The following is a 17,881-nucleotide window of genomic DNA, read 5'->3' as shown; positions in this document are numbered from 1 at the left end:
CCGGCAGTTAAGAAACAAATGTCTGTTGTAGAGCAGGCTTTCAGTAACTCGCCTCTCTTGATACAGTGCACTCAGTACAAGAGGTACTCACTCGTTGCCCCAGTCGAGTCGCACAGTGATGTGTCGCTTGATCTCGCGAGTCTGGTCCTGGGCGAGGTGACCCTGGATCAGCTGCCGACGCAGGTCAATAAGCTCATTCATCACGTGGCGAAGTTTATGGAACAGATCCACCTTGTGTTTCTATCGAAGGAGCCAAAGTGGACACAGTTGGGACACTTGATCTCCTCATGTATTTATTTATACAGCATATGCTATCAATGAAACTCAATGATCAGTGAAACATTCATGTCAAGTTTACGATCGAGACAAAATAATGCTCAGGATGTACAGCAATGGCAGCCAGTGAAAGCAGCAAAACAATCTCCTCCTACAGAGATTCAAGCCCAGAGGTTTTATTAACAAAACACGAAAATGCATTTCCCTTATAGGTCTGACCTCATTACAGTAATGAATTTCATCACCATTTCTCGTAGACCAAGAACTACGGTTTTAATTCTGGCATTCTCTGTTCTCCCTAATGGTATGACAAGCCTACATTACCACCCAGGTTTGTTAACATAAATGCAAAGATTAAGCGCCACTACAATGCCCGTGCAAATTTAATGAGGATAAACATTGTATGTTCTCAAAGGCTGGGAGCTGCTGAAAAAAAAAAAAGATTTTTGTCAGGGTTGATGAGCCCTTTCGGACCTCTATTCTGCAGGGCTAATTACGTACATTATAACAGATACACGGCTATGGCTTAGCCCATTGTTCCATGAACCAACATCATCAATTCTAACTAGCAACAATAAGGCGAAATGTATGGACGTCTAGGCAGCGCTGCATCTTTTTTAATGCGGCCGCAACTGTGGCAACACGGCCCATATCACACAGGGCTGAGCACCAAAACCGGCACGGTTAAATCAACGCTTCATATTAGTCGAGCTTCAGCGGAAGTTACATCACCACACCAAAGCCTGGGGCTGCTTCGTTGCTCAGAGCATGAGCAGTCCTCAGTGAGAGGTTATGTAAAAACTCGCTGCCAGCTCTGCAACAAAGACACACAGCTCCAAACTCAAAACCCTACCAACCACTTCTGCCTGGCCCCCTCGACACTTAGCAGGATTAAGGACGCTTTGGGTTTCCAGTAATCACTTTCGCCCGGCAAAGTAAAGGCTGACTGAAGGTGGTGAGTCTTGGGATGATACAGGGACAACGTGAGGCAAGCTGAGATCAATCAATGGCTGAATGACACAGCATGAAATTGAATACGACAGGTCTGTAGGCCATTATCTGTGTCCAACCACCATTTCTGTTCCTACGTAGATAGTGTATGAAAATACGGGGTGACAGTCAGAGCGACATGGAGAAATATCTAAAGGACATGCCGCCGTATATTTGGACTATATTTCAGGCAAATCGGCGCTCTTGCTAGCAGGCGTGGGCGTATCAGGTGGTAAATCATGTGAAGGGGAGAAAACGCACAGGAAAAGATTATTCTGCCCAACTTCAGAGAAGAACGCAAATGAAACAACGGTGGATGCCAATTTCTCTGCAAGCGCTGTTGTTCTTTCAACTCCCCAGGATGTCTCGGTGACGCTAGATCCCGTTTCACATTTATTGCTTCGTGATTTGTTTTGATGCGAGTGTGATGTATCGTGATGCGCCGCCACTGACCACATAGAGCTGCTTCCACAACACCCCCCATTCCTGCAGCGTGGAGGTGGTCTCTGTGATGATAGGGTCCTCCAGGGGCACCACCGTCTCGCACAGCCTGCGGCAACACAGCAATAAAAAAAAAACAAAAAAAAAACATGAGATCAATCCCCAAAGCATCAATACTGCTGTTACAGAGTCGCTTATTCAAGCATCGATACCGGTGTCAACGGGATAAATGCCAAAAAAAACAATTGATCCGTGTCACATAGTTCACATCCTGGTAACATGAAGCCTTAGTGCTGCAGTAACTGAATCTTATTAATTTCCATTACAAACAGAATTATGCATGTGACTGAATCACTAACAAAGGATAGTAAATGACTGCCTCGTGGTGGCCATATTAAAAATATAATCAAAAGTGGGTTACTAACATTGCATTCAGAATCAGGAGACATGGTTTACATAGTAGAAAAGCTCCTTTAAATGATAATGGCTGCCAATGCTGAGTGGCATTGCTCACCCCCACTCGTCCTATGGAATGTATTATGTTTAATATTTAAAGTAACCATCCTCTGCAAATGGTAAATCCTTAAGTAATGGTGCTACTTGAACGGGTGAGGTGCATTAATAAGCAACATGGCTCCACAAGGCAGCTTTTTGAGGATATGAATCACATACATAAAATCACAGTGAGATATTATGACGTAATCTCCTGCGATTAGCAACCATCCTCCCTGTGTGACCACGCTTGTAGAGAAACATAAAAACAGGGATTAGCTAACATTGACATTATTCATTCCTCCGTTCATTGTCTGTAACCGCTTGTCCTCTACAGGGTCGTGGGGGGCTGGAGCCCATCCCAGCCATCACTGGGAGAGAGGCGGGGTGCACCCCGGACAGGTCGGCAGTCCGTCACAGGGCTAACACAGGGAGACAGACAACCATTCGCTCTCACGTGCACAATTTAGAATCGCCACTATTTCATTGGATGGTGGGAGGAGGTCTCTGTGATAATAGAGGGAGAACCTGCGCAGACACAGGGAGAACATGCAAACTCCACACAGAAAGGACCCAGTCCGCCTGGATTTGAGCCCGGAACCTTCTTGCTGTGAAGCATAAGCGCTAACCCCCAACCACTGTGCCACTCCGGAATTAACATTGATAGTGATAGTGTGTATTTTTGTTTTTTTTGTACTTTTGCAAGCATCTTCATCCATTACACAGCGAGTCGGGGTGATTGTGTGTGGCGAGGACGCTTCGTGAGTGCTACGCAGATGCAGTAGGTGTGTCACCTCATTAACTCCATGAGACAGCAAAGCAGATTTCCCAAAGTGCAGCTCCTGGAGCGAGGACATATAATAATGCCAATTCCTGTCTGCACTTTTAATTGTTTGCATGCAAACGAGAGTCCTCCCGCTATGTGGTAACTCGGTAACTCGAGGGTGGTGATATAACAGCAAACTCCCCATCCACACTGAGCGTGCAGAATGAACATTATACCAGGCTGAGAAAGAGCTCAGCGGCCTTTTTTTTTTCCTTTCTGTTTTCCCCTTTATTCTGGCCTGTGCAGCTATGGCTGGCTATTGTGACACGCATGCAAATGTGTATGCGCGCGCATGTGTGTGTGCATGCATGTAAGCAGCTGTCAGGTGGTAATTCTCGTGAAGATTGGATTGTCACTAATGAGTGGTGAGGCACAAATTAGATGGCAAGGGAGGGAGCTGTACGCATCCTCTGACACTGATCAGCTGATGAATCTGTATCACGCCCTACTGTGTAATAAGAGAGGAAAAGCTCCTTCCACTCCATCAGTAGGTTCGACCGGTAAAGAAGATCCACACATTATCCTCCAGTGTGTGTGTGCTTAAAAATAATGTGAAACATCAGTGTGAAAGGTACTTTTTATAGATTCATTCAAACTTTCCAAATGAGTTCACAGTATGCTAATTAAGTAGATCAGAGGAGGATAAATTTGCAGCATTTTGCAATACTACTGTATCACATCTTAGGTCTGTGTCAACGTTCGCGTGCCAGATCACTGGTAGTGATGCGTTTTACATTGACTGGCAAAAAGAGATATACCAGGGTGGAAGAGCGGAGGGAGCCGACAACTATGGAGACAGGGTAGGGTACAATGACATGCGGAAAAACCTACAAACCTACAAATCATCCAAGAACGTTTCTGAGGCTCCAGATAAAACCAAACTTTGGTTTCAAACGAAGGATTACTGTTTAAAAAAGAAAGGGAGCAACCGCTGGATCATCCGCACCTGTATGTTTGTGTAATTACTCTTACTGCCAGAAGGGGGAGCCAGGAGCTCTGCACTGAAGCTTTAAACAGAATACCATTACATAATATTAAACACACTAAGATGCTTCAGTTATGTCATTGAGACCTGCCTCAGTTCTCATGCAGAGCCACAATATGTCTATGTACAACTTTAACTTCACCAGATGCATGTGTTGAAGAAGCTGGAGCAAACTCTGACGTTGAATCGGTATCTACGCACAATGATCTCAGTGGTGGTCATAAAACACTAAACACCAGTAATGATCCTGAACTTATTTGGAAATCTTAATTATTTCTCCACAAGAAAGAAGCATAAAGAAACACGTATGGGTGGTGTTCATCAAAAGATTAACAGCTCATATTCACTCATTTCTTGTACTAAAACAATTAAAACCCTGTGAACGTTTTGTTCAGCAGTACACCTGCTACTATCAGAGTCGTATTACAATGAAGGAACTATTTCTGCTGTTTCTCCTGCTGCTATTGTTTCTGTGTAATTAAGTTCAGCGTCTTAAAATGGTCCCCGCGACCGTAAGTGAGGATAAGTGGTAGCAGAAGATGAGACGAGATCTTAAAATGGTTTGCAACGTTTGAAACGTGAGATTTTAAATGTTGTGTTTAATTAAACAATGATGTAGTGAGATGTAGTCAGATTTCTTCTGCAAGGGGTCAACATGCTTTCGGGAAATTGCTGCTAAAACATGATTTAAACTCTTGTCCAGATGAGCTTTATCCAGTTAAAACAAGCGGAAAATATATGTATGAGAGCATAAAAGGAGAAATCACTTTAGCCAAATAACAATATCGGTTCTAATTTTGGCAAAATAAAAAAGTTTAGATAATAAAATTAAGTAAGACCCCTTTACTTAGTAAGAATGATTGAGTCTGCCCCTCTTCTGGTAAGTTTCCCAGAACGAAGTGTACAGCTATTAGATTTCATGAAGCTTTAAAATATATAAGCTTTGAATATATACATACATATATACATACATATATATATATATAAGACAGAGAGAGTTGCATCTTTAATTAAGATGCCGCACATCAACTTACCCTCTGTTTGTCACTGTAGATTTCTTCAAGTGGACATAGCTGACTGGGAAAATACCCTGTGGACAGAGGAGGAAGCAGAGATGTTACTGCGTGTGACAGGATTACATTTCTAATTCTGCTGCAACACATGACTGAAACGTGGAGCATTGTATTGTGTTTGTGTTAGTAGGTAGACCAAACCCAAACCGCGCTGAGTGCTGCAGTCAGTTACCAACAAGCAGGTCTTAAAATTCTGCTGGCAACACATTTTACGCTGATGGAAGTGCAAGATCACACTTCCCTTTTGACATTTTCTGCTTACATTTTCCGTGCAAAGGAGAAAAAATAAAGTAGAGCCCGTACTGTTTTCACACACACACACACACACACACACACACACACACACACACAAACACACACACACACAAACACACACACACTGCAGAGACGAAGATGCGGAGCAATGTGCAGGATCTCTATTGTGGCTTGGTTTAGGCGAGGAAGGGCATGAGAGACTGAGTGGTGCCAGCTGCCACCCTTGCAGTTCATCTTTCTTATTCTAATCTGCCAGATGTGAAGAATTGGCCACAGTGAGCACAACCAATTCTCTCAGAGCAGAGAGAAAGGCAGAGAGGGAGCGGGAGTATGGGGGCGAATGAATGTGGGCAGCACGGTACATAACAAAATGGAGGGGTGTTAGTAAGAACTGTAAATAGCTGATGAGAGAAGAGAAGGACAGTGTGCAGCCACTAACTCCTACATTTACCAGGTGCTGGACAGCTTTTGTGGTTCCTTTAAAACATTTCCAGTAGCCTCGCATTACACGTTTGATATCTCAGTTTGAATCAAAGTAGTAGAAACTAATAACGCTGCTCTTATGAATATACAAACATCATCATTATCAACACATCTGTTGCAACTGTGCGGTGACTTTCAAACCTGCTCCACACTTGACCGTGCAGACAGCTCTATAATATGTCAGTCATAAATAATATAGCCATTCACTGTAGGGCAGAGTATTGATCTCTGTCAGCTGGGATTGTTGTCTTAAACAGTTTCGCACCTACAGTCTAGTGCAGAGGGTTTGTTTTAATGACGCCGCGCGGATGGATAGCTAAGAGGCGTTTCTTTCTGCCTTATCAAAGGCGTAACGACACAGCGCTCGTTCTGCCGCAGTCACTGAAGAAAGCGGCTTCTTATGCGTTGCGGATTAAAACTAAATTGCCATTTTATGTTTTTCATTTTGTTTATAGAGCTATTTATTCATTTTTTTGTTTTATGAGGGGAGTTTTCAGGTTAATAACTGCACCATCTGCTGGCTGAAAACAAAACAAAAGTAAACCGTGCACACGATACACATGCACCACATCTTTATCCTGTGCTCGCTATCATATATCACAACACACGGAAACTCGAAGATGTCACAGTTTTTCACGCTTCTGTGCCATGAAGTCAGAACCACAACAGCACTACTGGCGGCTCCGGAAATGCGGTCAGGAAACGTCTATTTTTGACAAATCAAAGCTCTATTCAATAAGTTAATCGGCCATTAAGGGCTTTGTTGTCGACGCAAAGTTATTTCTGGGAATGTGAATGTCTCTCACATCTCATTATCATTTACAAAATGTACCGGATAAAAGCTTCATTGCACTGCAAGGCAGCCAGCTTTGCAGATGTGTTGGTCGAAACTTCATTTGTCTGATGAGATAGTAGTTAACCTCGCTGGTCAGTGAACAATTTCGTTCCATTACCAGCCTTTGAAAAACATGCACATAAACACAGTTTTTTTGTGCTTCACATGTGGGTCCAGAGAGAGAACGCTGTACCTATAGAAGCGCAACACAATGTCAAACTTGTCATTTGAATATGCCATTATAATTACCTTGATAGAAGGCTTCTTTGTGGAAAAGCCTCTGTACCAACCTGAAAGAGCAACGTGCACATGAGAAGAGCTCACACTTGAAATAATATCTGTCGCTTCACAAGGTCCACTGTGAGCCTCGCACGGCAAAACACAAATAAATGAATGAAATCACTTCATCATAACTTTGAGTAAAACGAGTGAATTGGTGCAAATAACTTGTAGGTGACTTTAGATAAGGTCAGCATAGATGTAGACCAGACTGATGATGCTCTTGATGCTTTTATCCCAGTAGCTAAACTATAACATGATGGTGTTGTTGTATGGTATACTATCAGTAACTTTAGTTTGGACTAGGTCTATGAAAGGAGACTTGTCTGCGAGCATGTCACTATGTTTTCCAAATAAATAAAAATGAGTGCGTATTGTACGTACATAGCAAATAAAGCTAATTTGATTTTGACATGAAAACATGTTGGCAGAGTTCAGGCTTTTGCAGCAGCTTAAGGAGAGAGCCATTAGTTACTTTGAAATTATGCTTTCAGTGCATTTTCTTCCCCAAGCTCGATAATTAAAGAGGGCAAGAGTCAAAGCATCCGTCCATTTGGAACTCAACATCTCTTTAGAAACAGATCAAACCTCAGCTGTGTTTCAGAGTATGTCCCTGTTTCCCTAGAATATATGAGTTTACTTTAAACTATGGATCTGTACAACGAAATGTTGATGATTTACGTCTAAGGGTGTAAATACTGCATCTAAAACGTCTCCATGCTGACTTCTGATGGAGAAATGCAGAATTTTACATGGACAAAAAACACATAATATAAAGCGTACAGTGTGGGCAAACCCCGTGATGCCCAGATAAAATACTGGAGGAGACATTAGGGCCAACAATGACACTGAGCTCCACTTTACATTCTGCACCGTCGTAGGAAAAATTAGATTGCTTTTACCTTCGCTCTTCTCCAGAATCTGTACAGTTTCCCCGATCTCCAGGATCAGCGCCTGACATATTGATGACCGGAAGTTGCAGATCACTGTTCAGAGACAGGAAACAAAAGATGAGAGACACAACCCATGAAAAATAAATAAATAAATAAATAAATCTTTCACACGCTGTAGTTTAAGGCAATCCCGATGTCGGCAGAAATTACATGGCTGATTTAGATCAGCGCTTCGTCCTTCTGATTAAACAAGGTGCATCCCCCTCCGCTGTCGTGTCGCCACACTGCGTGTGTTTTGGGGACGGCTACTGCTGCTTTTTTTTTTTTTTTTTTTTTTAATAAGCTGTTTAATGCAAACATCTAAACACGGTGTCACATGCAAGGCACTGCTTAGCCAACTGTAAACAAGCTCCCACCCTGAAGTGCGTAGTCATTTTAAAAGGCAATTAATTCTTAAGCGACCTGATTTTGTGCGATGTTAAGTTAATTGAACAACCTCCCGAAACAGAGCCCACACAAACTGCTAAGTAATGTGGCTAAAGGTTGATTTATCGTAGGCAGGTATTAGCGTGAATCTTGCACGACGCATTCTTTGACCATGCACAGACGCACCCTGTGACTCAAACACTGGTGACATGATTAGTCTTTAGGGGATGGATGCCACACTAAAGGCTTTAACAAGTGCACCGCCTTCAGAGCCTGTTTTTTTTTTTTTTATCATCTGCGCAGCACTGCAGCTCTGCAACATGAGCCATGCAAAACACACTGTACACGAGCCTCAGCAAAGGCAAACTTGTGTAATAATGACCGAGCTCCACTGACAATTTCCAAAAACCTACAAATGGTGGCCCTTCAAGGAGAGTTTTGGTGTGAATCATTATGCTAATGAACTAGCCAGGGGACCCAGTGAGGGGGAGGAAGAGAGGGAGGGGCCAGAGCTCGGCTCCGTTGCCTGTTTGAGAGCGCTCAGTTTCCTGTGCTCGGGGTAACTATGGCAACAGATCATCCACAAACTGGAGGGCTTTCTTCACTGTAACTGCTGCGGGGATCTGGGCATTTTAAAATGGCAAGCTTATGGATGCTGCGTAGCGCTGGAGTTTAAATCAAGCATATCGAGTGTGTGTAAAAGGAATAGAGATGGATGGACTTAAAGAGCAGCCATGTCACCTTTTTTTTTTTTTTTTTTTTCAGTCTGCCTCGGGCCCTGCTTCAGCCAGGGCTAAGTATTTCCCATTTGAGAGCCCCATTCTTTAATGGGCTCTATTTCATTTGAATTGCAAAACCTGCGTTTGCACCATTTGAAAACTCTTCAGCGGAGGCCACGTCAGAAAAGATGAGATTGTCATGTTTGAGAGAGCTGGACGCGGCGCACAGGCTCATATTTTCATAGTCCTCCCTCACAAAACCTCCAAGCTGTGTAAACACGGAGTCACACACTCGTTTCGCTGTGCCTAAAAGCCGCTGAGCATTAGCATACCCTCAAAACGCAACCGGCGAGATTCATCTTTAGACTTCAACATGTTGGACGTAGGATGTTGGAAGGCCTGATGGGACATGGAGTGGAAAATGTTGGCAAAAAGCAACGTTTCTACACGGCAGCAACAGTATATCAGTCCAGACTGTCCCTCTATTCCTCTGAATTCATGATCCACATGGCGTCTGGTGGCTGCTATTGTGTAACCAGTAACTCACTGGAGGGAATTATGTAATTAAAGTACGGGAGGAGAGTCCTGCTGTCCTCCACTTTATACAAACTTACCAAACACGTCTTGCGATTGAACCTTTGGGTTTGGCCTATCAACTGGCTTAAAAAGGCAGCTATATAGTTTCCCTGAGGTTTTATCTGAAAAGAAAAACAGGCTTTAATATTTGTTCGTTTTTTTGTTAGGGTTATAGTTTAACTCAATTTTTTTTGAAGAAGAAGAAGAAAATAGGCCTTGTGAGTTTGATTGTGAGCACTTATATTCCCCATCAATTACAGTGAAGTCTGCCAAAGAGATAACCTTACAGAGATGCACTGGACTTTCTGCTGCAAGTGAAGATTTAACATCTTCTTGAACACAAAACAAGGCAAAGAAAATAGCAGTTTTGGTCTCCAAAAATAACTAAAACTAATAAACTGAGTTTAAATGTAAAGATAACTAAGCAGTACTACACGAAAACAACAACCTCTATTTCCTATACTGATTTATTTTTCAAATGTCCGCCTTACTTTTTTTCTTTTACAGCATAAAAACAATCTTTGTGTTGGCGTGAAGTGAGAGCGCAAGCTGCAGTTGATTTTCTATAACAGCCCCTAGTAACCACCACTACCAGATCTCATATTAAAAAAATGAAGCATTATTCTTCAATTATTTTATGTAATAGTTCCAGTGTTTGAACCAGCGTGAAGATCCCATCTAAGGCAAAACATAGGCCTTCTATTAGAGAGAATCATAGGGGGAAATCTGTGAGTGTTAAGCGCCACAGTTTAGAATAAACATTAGGCTCAGTAAATCGGAAATAAAACGGCCTCAGTTGTAAAATAAGATTTAAAATCATTGCAACGGAATCAATAACACTCTTCTTCTTCTGTGGCACCTTTATTTTCTAGTTCACTTTCTCTTCGCCAGCAGTGCTGCCACCCGTGGTGTGTAGGAAAAAAATAGCCTAACATAACCATAACGGTCACGTCATGTGGACAGAGAATCGGGGTATTTTCTGAAAAAGGGGCCCTCTGAGTGAACACTAAAATCCAAGCTGATTGAATCCTGCAGTGATGCAGTGTAAATGGGGCTTTTTTCCTGTGATGATTGCAGATAAATGTGTCCATTCAGAGCCCTCTGCAGCGTTAAAACCGAGGATCACAGCTCCACAAATATGGTGTCTGTATACCAGAAGCACATGTTTGCATCACATCAGCAAGCAGCGATACTAAGCAGAGTTCTGACAATATTACTTGCACTGACATAACCAGGGATAACACATGCAGTTGCTCTTGAAAAATAAATAAATAAAATACATCTGTGGAACATCGATGTCTACGTTACTTTTGTCTGACTCTGACCTTTGACCTGTTTCCCTTATCCACGCCTCACTTTCCTGTTTCCTCTAATACTGTGCAGCTGAAGACAGAAATGTCAAGACAGATGTGTATATATTATACCTCTGTAATGAAATCCATTTTTTTCTGTACAACAGGAGGGAGAGAGGCTTGTGTCACCTTCTAGTGCAAATAACTATTTAATGGTGTCATGTCGTGAAAAATGTCTCACTGCAACATGTAATATAATGAAATTTAAAATGAAGCATATGTGGCCTGATGTCCCTGCTTTGAAATTAACGACAGACGCATACAGCACTGAACTAATCAGTGGCCCACAAGGGAGAAATATTCTGCAGAAAAGGGGGAGATGTTCCTGCCAGAACGCAGTAAACACTATTGTGGCTCATAAATTGTCTGCTGTGTTTTCTGAACAACTGAGTGCTAATGGCCATACTCAGAAACGTTTAATAAAAGAGGACACTGTGCTTGTTAACTTGCTTTCTTGGGTTTCCTTTAAGTTCCAGTCTCAGTCCTAACTAGTTCAGCCGAAGATGAATTTCTTAGTGAGTGAATTCTTAAACCGTTCTAAGAATGCAGCGTGAGTATGCAAACCTTGAATGTCCTGCCTCCCCGGCTTGAGTGGTACTGTCCTAAATCTAGTTAACTTAAAAATTACACAATGGTCTTTGGGCTTTGCCCAGTGAGTCATGTAGCTCAGCACGACTTGAATGTACACTCCCTCGCTGAGACACATTACTGCACCAAAGTCTTGCTAACCACGAAATTTCTGCCACACAGGCAGGGGAGCATTTTACTAGATCTGATCTCATATCAGTGCCCCAGAAATCTAGCCAAGCAATCCAGCTGCAGGGGAGTGTGGAGATTTGAGATGACCTCAAGTGTCCATGAACATGAGTCACACACGTCATACACGAAACCATACCTATTTTTACCGCGCTGGCGTGCAAGTTAGTTATGGCATGGAAAACTTCTGTAAACTTTCCCCTGCATGATCAGAGGAAGGCTTAAATCCACAGCTAAAACTGCAGAAAAATGGTTAATCTCTCTAATCCCACTCTCTGCTGAACATTAGCTCTATCTTTTGTTCTGTCGTGGACACGTGACCAGAGTTGTCCTTTGCAGATAATGGTTTTTCCTCTAGTCCGCTTGATCATTTCATGCGATGCCACTGCTGCGGCTGCAGTTTGTGTCGGAACCACGTTAAATGGCCATTTTTGATTTACAAAAGACAATCTGCACACGCATGTAAAGAAATCCTGCCTCTTATATGAGGGGAATCCGTCATTGAATCTTCTGCAAATGAGAACCAATTTACTTCAAGAGGACAGAACTAATCTGTTATAGTTTTTATGTTACCGTTCTTTTGATATTTTAATTCTTAACACAGGCAAAAGATTGGTTATAACTAAATTAATTGGTGACTAAAATGACAATATATGTAGAGTAGAGCCTGGTAGTGTTAGATTCGAGGCAGGACTTCCCTATGACTCTACAAGTGATCTGCAAACTAATATTTTCTGTGTAAACACAGAGAACTAAATATTAAATGTAGTGAATCTTCGAAAGCCATTAACGTTACATAAGGTGGTCTTCAACTGTTTCCTTATTGATGGAGCTTATTAGGATACCACGGGAGAAAGGGAAAGGCCTGGCAGGCTGCTGACAGACCGAGGATCGGTTCTTATATCACTGGTAATATGGGTGGGAGTGGATTAACGCGCAATGACAAAATAAGAAAAGGAGACATGGAAATAGGCAAAATGGTGCCACTAATAGCGCAGATGAGGCTGGGGAAGAAGTGATAACAGGTTTATGTTGCTGCACTGTCAGTCAACAGTTTCGTGGGCTTCATCTGTGCTGGAGAAACACGGAGCCTGGCGTGTCAACATATTTTCTGTTGGCGAAGAGGTTAAGTAGACACAGTGATCCGTTTACAAGGTACAGTATGTACTGTGTAGGTACTCTGCTTCCCCGCATTTCAGCACCACGGACAGCGCCAGGTCACTCCGCGTAGACTGATGCGGAGGCTGCGCCGAACTGTTGCTTCCCCCACACAGAACTACCTACCACCACCACCACCACCACCCCCCACCCTCACAAACGTGCGCTTGGAGGAGATCCGCAGCGGTTCCGCGATGGATGGATGAACCCCAGGAAAGATTAAATACGTTACGAATGCTGTACAGCCGCTGCGAGTGACGATATTACGGAGGATTGCCACCGGGGCTCTCAGCCTGCAGTGTTCATGAAATGACGAATGCGATGCCTCCAAACAAAGTGTAGCCTGTATGTGTGGGCGTGTGCATGTGGGGGGGAGTATCATGTGCGAGCCAGCATGAGTAGCCCTGCAAGTATAACAAGCTGTAGAGCATCTGGACATGACTCATTCCCCTAATGAAAACCCTCCATAGCGTAATCATACGCTATAGACACTTTTGCCATGACTGTGGGACCCAGCAATTAATTTATAACGCATTTTGACATAATGTGGTTACTAAACCGTATTCATCTACCTTTAAGATCTTTAAAAACAAATAAAAAACAAAGGACAAATGAGATATGCTGATCTCGTATTGGGACTCTTTTGCTTTCCATTCAGGAGGTCAAAGTGCACTCATGATACATCTGGATATGAATTGTACAGTGGTACAGTGCAGTCTGTCGCTGCAGCAACAGCAGGGTAGGGTTTTTTTTTGTTTTTTTTTTTTTTTAGTCTACAGGTAGAGTCCATCTCCACTCCAGCCTACACCTGTTGGAGGAACGCAATCACGATGCCCCCTCGTGGTTCCAATACAAATCGCTATTTTCCCCCTCCTCTCCCCTTCCAAATAAGGAGGAAGAAGAAGAAGAAAATGCTAAAATTATACACTGACGCAGTTTATATACCACAAAACTAAGAGTAGGAGCGTGATTCTAACGCCCCGCCTGCGTCTTGTGTATGCGATGGCATCTTTAAGGTGGTGGGCTGTGAGGCTGTATCATCCCACGCAATTTCCCCCTTTCTATGCAGTCACTGGTCGTGTATATCAGCCATTATAAGTGAATGTGTTTTTCATTGGGTGTAGTGGGCTTACTAAGAGAAAAAAATAAATAATAATAATTTTTAAAAAATCAACAAAAAATATGAGCTGCATAACCAATGCCGAATGTCGACGAACAAAAATATATCTGCGCCCAAAAGCTGCCACGAAAACGCAGTTTCATTCATTTACTAACAAAAAAAAAAGAAGGAAAATAAAAATCTAAAAAATGTCGTCAGTTGGGAATAAAATGTGCAATTCACTCACCAACTCCGATTTTCTCCTCTTCTGTAGGTATCCACATATTTGGTTATTTTCCCTCCGGTAGAGCAAGCCACATTATGTCGAGATCTGGAGATGATGCTGCTGTAAAATGAGAGCTATAAAACGATCCTGGCTGCTCATACATGGGACTACATGTCTCGACCGGAATCAGTATCCTGACGCTTGTGTGTGCAAAGGAAGAGGGGGAGGAAGGACCATCAAAGCCTCAGTATCTCTGCTCTATTATGTCCCGGCGTGTGTATCTCAGTCTGATGCAGTCTCCGTGTCCACCTAATGTAACGCGCGCGCACACACACATACACACACACACGCACTAAAAACGCCGGAGCTCACGCACCCGCGCGCACAGAGAGCGGTTTTCTGGTGTCCACAAAAGGTGTTATTGCAGCCGCATTTCAAATGGAAACGGGGGATGTTTCCTCTCCTTTCCTCGAAGCTTATTTATTTAATTTCTCCGTGTTGCTGTTCCTTGTTTTTTTTTCTCTCTCTCTATCTCTCTCCTCCTCCTCCCTCAACCAGTCGCGCTCAGGTCCCCCCTGATCCACAATGGGCTGCTCAGCCAGCGGGAACGGGCAGGATCGTTCGGTAATTAGCGCGTAATAGGTCGCGATATTGTTCAGCGGTCCGAGCTGTCGAGTGGGTGCAAGAAAATGCTGGGGAAACTGCAATATACCATAAGCTGCGCCATCTTCATGGTCGTCACATGACTTGTTTTGTCAACACTGATGTGTCAAATATGCTCTCTCTCTCTCTTTCTCTCTCCCTGCATGACACTTTCATCCATCACAAACACAAACCGCATTTGCTGGATTCCGGCTGCCAATGTCCCCTTTTTTCTTATTTATTTTATTTATTTATTTATTTATTTTTAATGATTGAATGTGTTATTGGAGGGAGGGAGGGAGGGAGGGAGGGGGAGCGTAAAGTAGCTCCCGGTGTTACACATCAGGCCAGACCATGTGGGGAAGCACCTCCCGGTTGACTCATTTCAAAGACGCGGAACCAGCCTTGGCTGCTTTGTCATAGTGCAGTCATGCTCCCACACGGATGAAACGCAACTTATTCCTAACGGCCAATTTCCCCACTGAACTTGATTGATAGGTTTGGCAAACTGGTTTTCCCATCAGACCTGCATCACACCGCCGCTGCCTGATTTATAGACGCCACTCGGATGAGATAAATGATGGAGATGTTAGCCGTGACTCATTCTTAGCAACAGATTGAGGTTGTAGTTTTTCAGAAGCTGGGAATCAGTGGATGTGCACTTTGGACTTCGCCTGTTAAGATTGTTTGCCCCTATTTGGTGCATTGTGCTTTTCATCTTTTCATCTTTCATAGAAAATGGAGAGATCCGTTTCTGGAATTGAACGCACGCATTTTTCTTCTTCTTTTTTTTTTAATCTGATTTGCATTTAGTTGTTTTCTGTAAACTTGCGTCCTCCCATGAACATCTAAAAGCCGTGTCTGGGAACAGAATGCGAACTTTTTATTCGCGGATCTTCTCAAGTCAGAATAATGTCAAACGCCCCCCAAAATGGCACACGTTTTCTTCACATTTCCATATCACAGATGCGAGGAAAAAATAATGACGTCAGAGATGCAGAGAAAGCAGCGGCCTTATACGGCTCAGATTTAACCAGAACAGCTTTACTATAAGACGACTGATCTGGATTGCAGTGACGTGCGTGTGATGCAGTGACTTTAGAGTCTTGTGCACAAGTTATGGAACGACAGGGTGTCATAAAGCGAGTCACTGCTGTTTCAGTAGTTTTGTGGGGTAATGAGCGACACTGTGACCATCAGTTTTCTTTGGGGAGGGGGGAAAAAAATTTTAGATAAGAGCAATGACGCTGCTGTAATGTTGATGGCGGGAAGATTGAACCACATCATACGTCAGTCATCACGAACTTTTTACTTGTGGATAAATATTTCAGGAAGACTAAGAGTTGGTGTAAACTAGATGAATACACAGCAGTCAGCCCAGAGAATCTGTCACAGTGTATCTCACCCATTACTCAGCGCATGTCTAGTTACTTCAATGCATTAAGCTGTCCTGTCCTATAGACAAGGCAGTCATGACTAGAAAAATAGAGTGATTCGGTGAATATTGAGCGTCCACTGAGTTTGATGTAGTGTGGGAGGGAGGGCAGTATTCAGCAGGGTAATTTCTCTCCATCACAGAGACGCTGTGACTGACTCCCATCTGTCTATTACTTCAAGTGGAACACTGTGGGCGGTGTTCCAATCACACACATAAAGCCGAGGGAGTGCGGGGCGTTTTTATAAGCCAAATATGCATCCCGGGTAATAAACATTTAGGCAAGAAAATAAAACTAACAAATTACAGGCTTCCATCCATGCCTGGAGATGATGCGTGCAAGTGGAAACTGCTGCATGCAAATGGTAACAACACTTTTCTTTCTTTTCTTTTTCTTTTCTTTTTTTTTTTTTTTTTTGTAATGCTGTGGTTACATTTAGCTCCTGCTCTGTTGCTGCAGCACTGCGAGGATGAGACGCCGGTCCACTGCAACAGCCCCACACAGGAAGAGCTCCGATTCCGTTTCTGCGCTCCCAAAGCCGGCGGACAACGGGAGGCGGCAGAGGAGGTAATAAGAAGCATCTCATCCATCATCTGCTTTCACACAAACATTCTCATTTCTTTACCCCTCTTCAGGAGCATACATTTGACGCGCTCTAAGCTCCCTGGATAAATAATCTGGCTCGTGCACGCGGACATGCACGTGCCTCCGCAGGACGCGCACACACACACACACACACACACACACACACACACACACACACACACACACAGTTTACTTATTTGATCCGTCTCAATGTGTTTCTGGTGACTATTTTAGTGCGTTCTATTATTAACTGTGGGGGAGGCCACACAGAAATTTAGTGGCAGATTCCTGCACGCACAATTCACCAATCAAGGGGGATGTTGTGTAACAGCAAAACACTTTTAAGAATGCCAAATTCATGAAGACTGTTCACATGCAGGTGCGTGACTAATATGACTAGCACATGCAGTGTGTTTAAACTCAGGTATTGCAAATAAATGTGGCTTTCTCTAATTCATCGCCTTTTATGCTCTGTTTCCTGTGTAATGATAATAATCATCTTTCTGGAAATGACAATCATTATACCAAATACCAACAGATGAGGAATATCGTCGAGAGGCTCCATTTTATTTAAGAATCCAACTTTTATTCGACCATCTCTCCATCTGCAGAGAGGCCCGAGCGCTGCAGAGGAATCCAAATTGAGTCACACACAGATTAATGCAATCACAGACGTCTCTACGATAATCCAAACTTAGAAGTTGAAACTCTTCTAGGATAAGGCTTTCAAGAGTTAAAGTCTGTTGTATTTCATTCGCTTTGCGTGGTGCCAAGTGCTGGGAGGCCGTTCCAGTTCAGTATTTACTCAGCGGGCAGCCGGCACCGTGATCTCCCCCGATGACAAGTAGCTTTAAGTTTGAGAAGATGCAACATACTGAAGCAGCCTTAGCGGCAACGATTTAGAAATAATAATAGTACAACTTAGTCCTCCCCTTGTACTCATTAGTCAGGCATAGACACGATTGTCAGTTGCACAATGGTTCCCTTGTCTTCAAGAGAAAAGGAATTTACTTCATTTTAATCTTTGGATTTTGCGGCTATTTCTCCACATGACGTTTAAAAGTAAAATTTGCGCTGG

The 17,881-nt window shown here is 43.1% G+C and overlaps 1 protein-coding gene across 5 annotated transcripts in view; it reads right to left on the bottom strand.

Moving 5' to 3' along the window:
* The window catches only part of LOC125006770 (dedicator of cytokinesis protein 3-like), a 46,545-nt gene extending 31,564 nt beyond the window's left edge, over positions 1-14,981 (bottom strand). For all 5 annotated transcript variants that reach the window (XM_047583143.1, XM_047583152.1, XM_047583160.1 and 2 more), the window contains exons 1-6: positions 14,162-14,981; positions 7,838-7,921; positions 6,906-6,946; positions 5,045-5,100; positions 1,720-1,816; positions 92-240 (exon numbers count right to left, since the gene is read on the bottom strand). In XM_047583143.1, coding sequence (XP_047439099.1) covers positions 92-240; positions 1,720-1,816; positions 5,045-5,100; positions 6,906-6,946; positions 7,838-7,921; positions 14,162-14,198 — 464 coding nt within the window. In that variant the 5' untranslated portion in view covers positions 14,199-14,981. The remainder of the gene's footprint in view (positions 1-91; positions 241-1,719; positions 1,817-5,044; positions 5,101-6,905; positions 6,947-7,837; positions 7,922-14,161) is intronic.
* Between the last annotated feature and the right edge of the window lie 2,900 nt (positions 14,982-17,881).

The sequence above is a fragment of the Mugil cephalus genome, chromosome 1 (genome assembly GCF_022458985.1).
Source record: "Mugil cephalus isolate CIBA_MC_2020 chromosome 1, CIBA_Mcephalus_1.1, whole genome shotgun sequence".
Classification (NCBI taxonomy): Eukaryota; Metazoa; Chordata; class Actinopteri; order Mugiliformes; family Mugilidae; genus Mugil; species Mugil cephalus.
The sequence above is the reverse complement of the archived record's forward strand: the minus strand, read 5'-3'. Positions and strand labels throughout refer to the sequence as shown.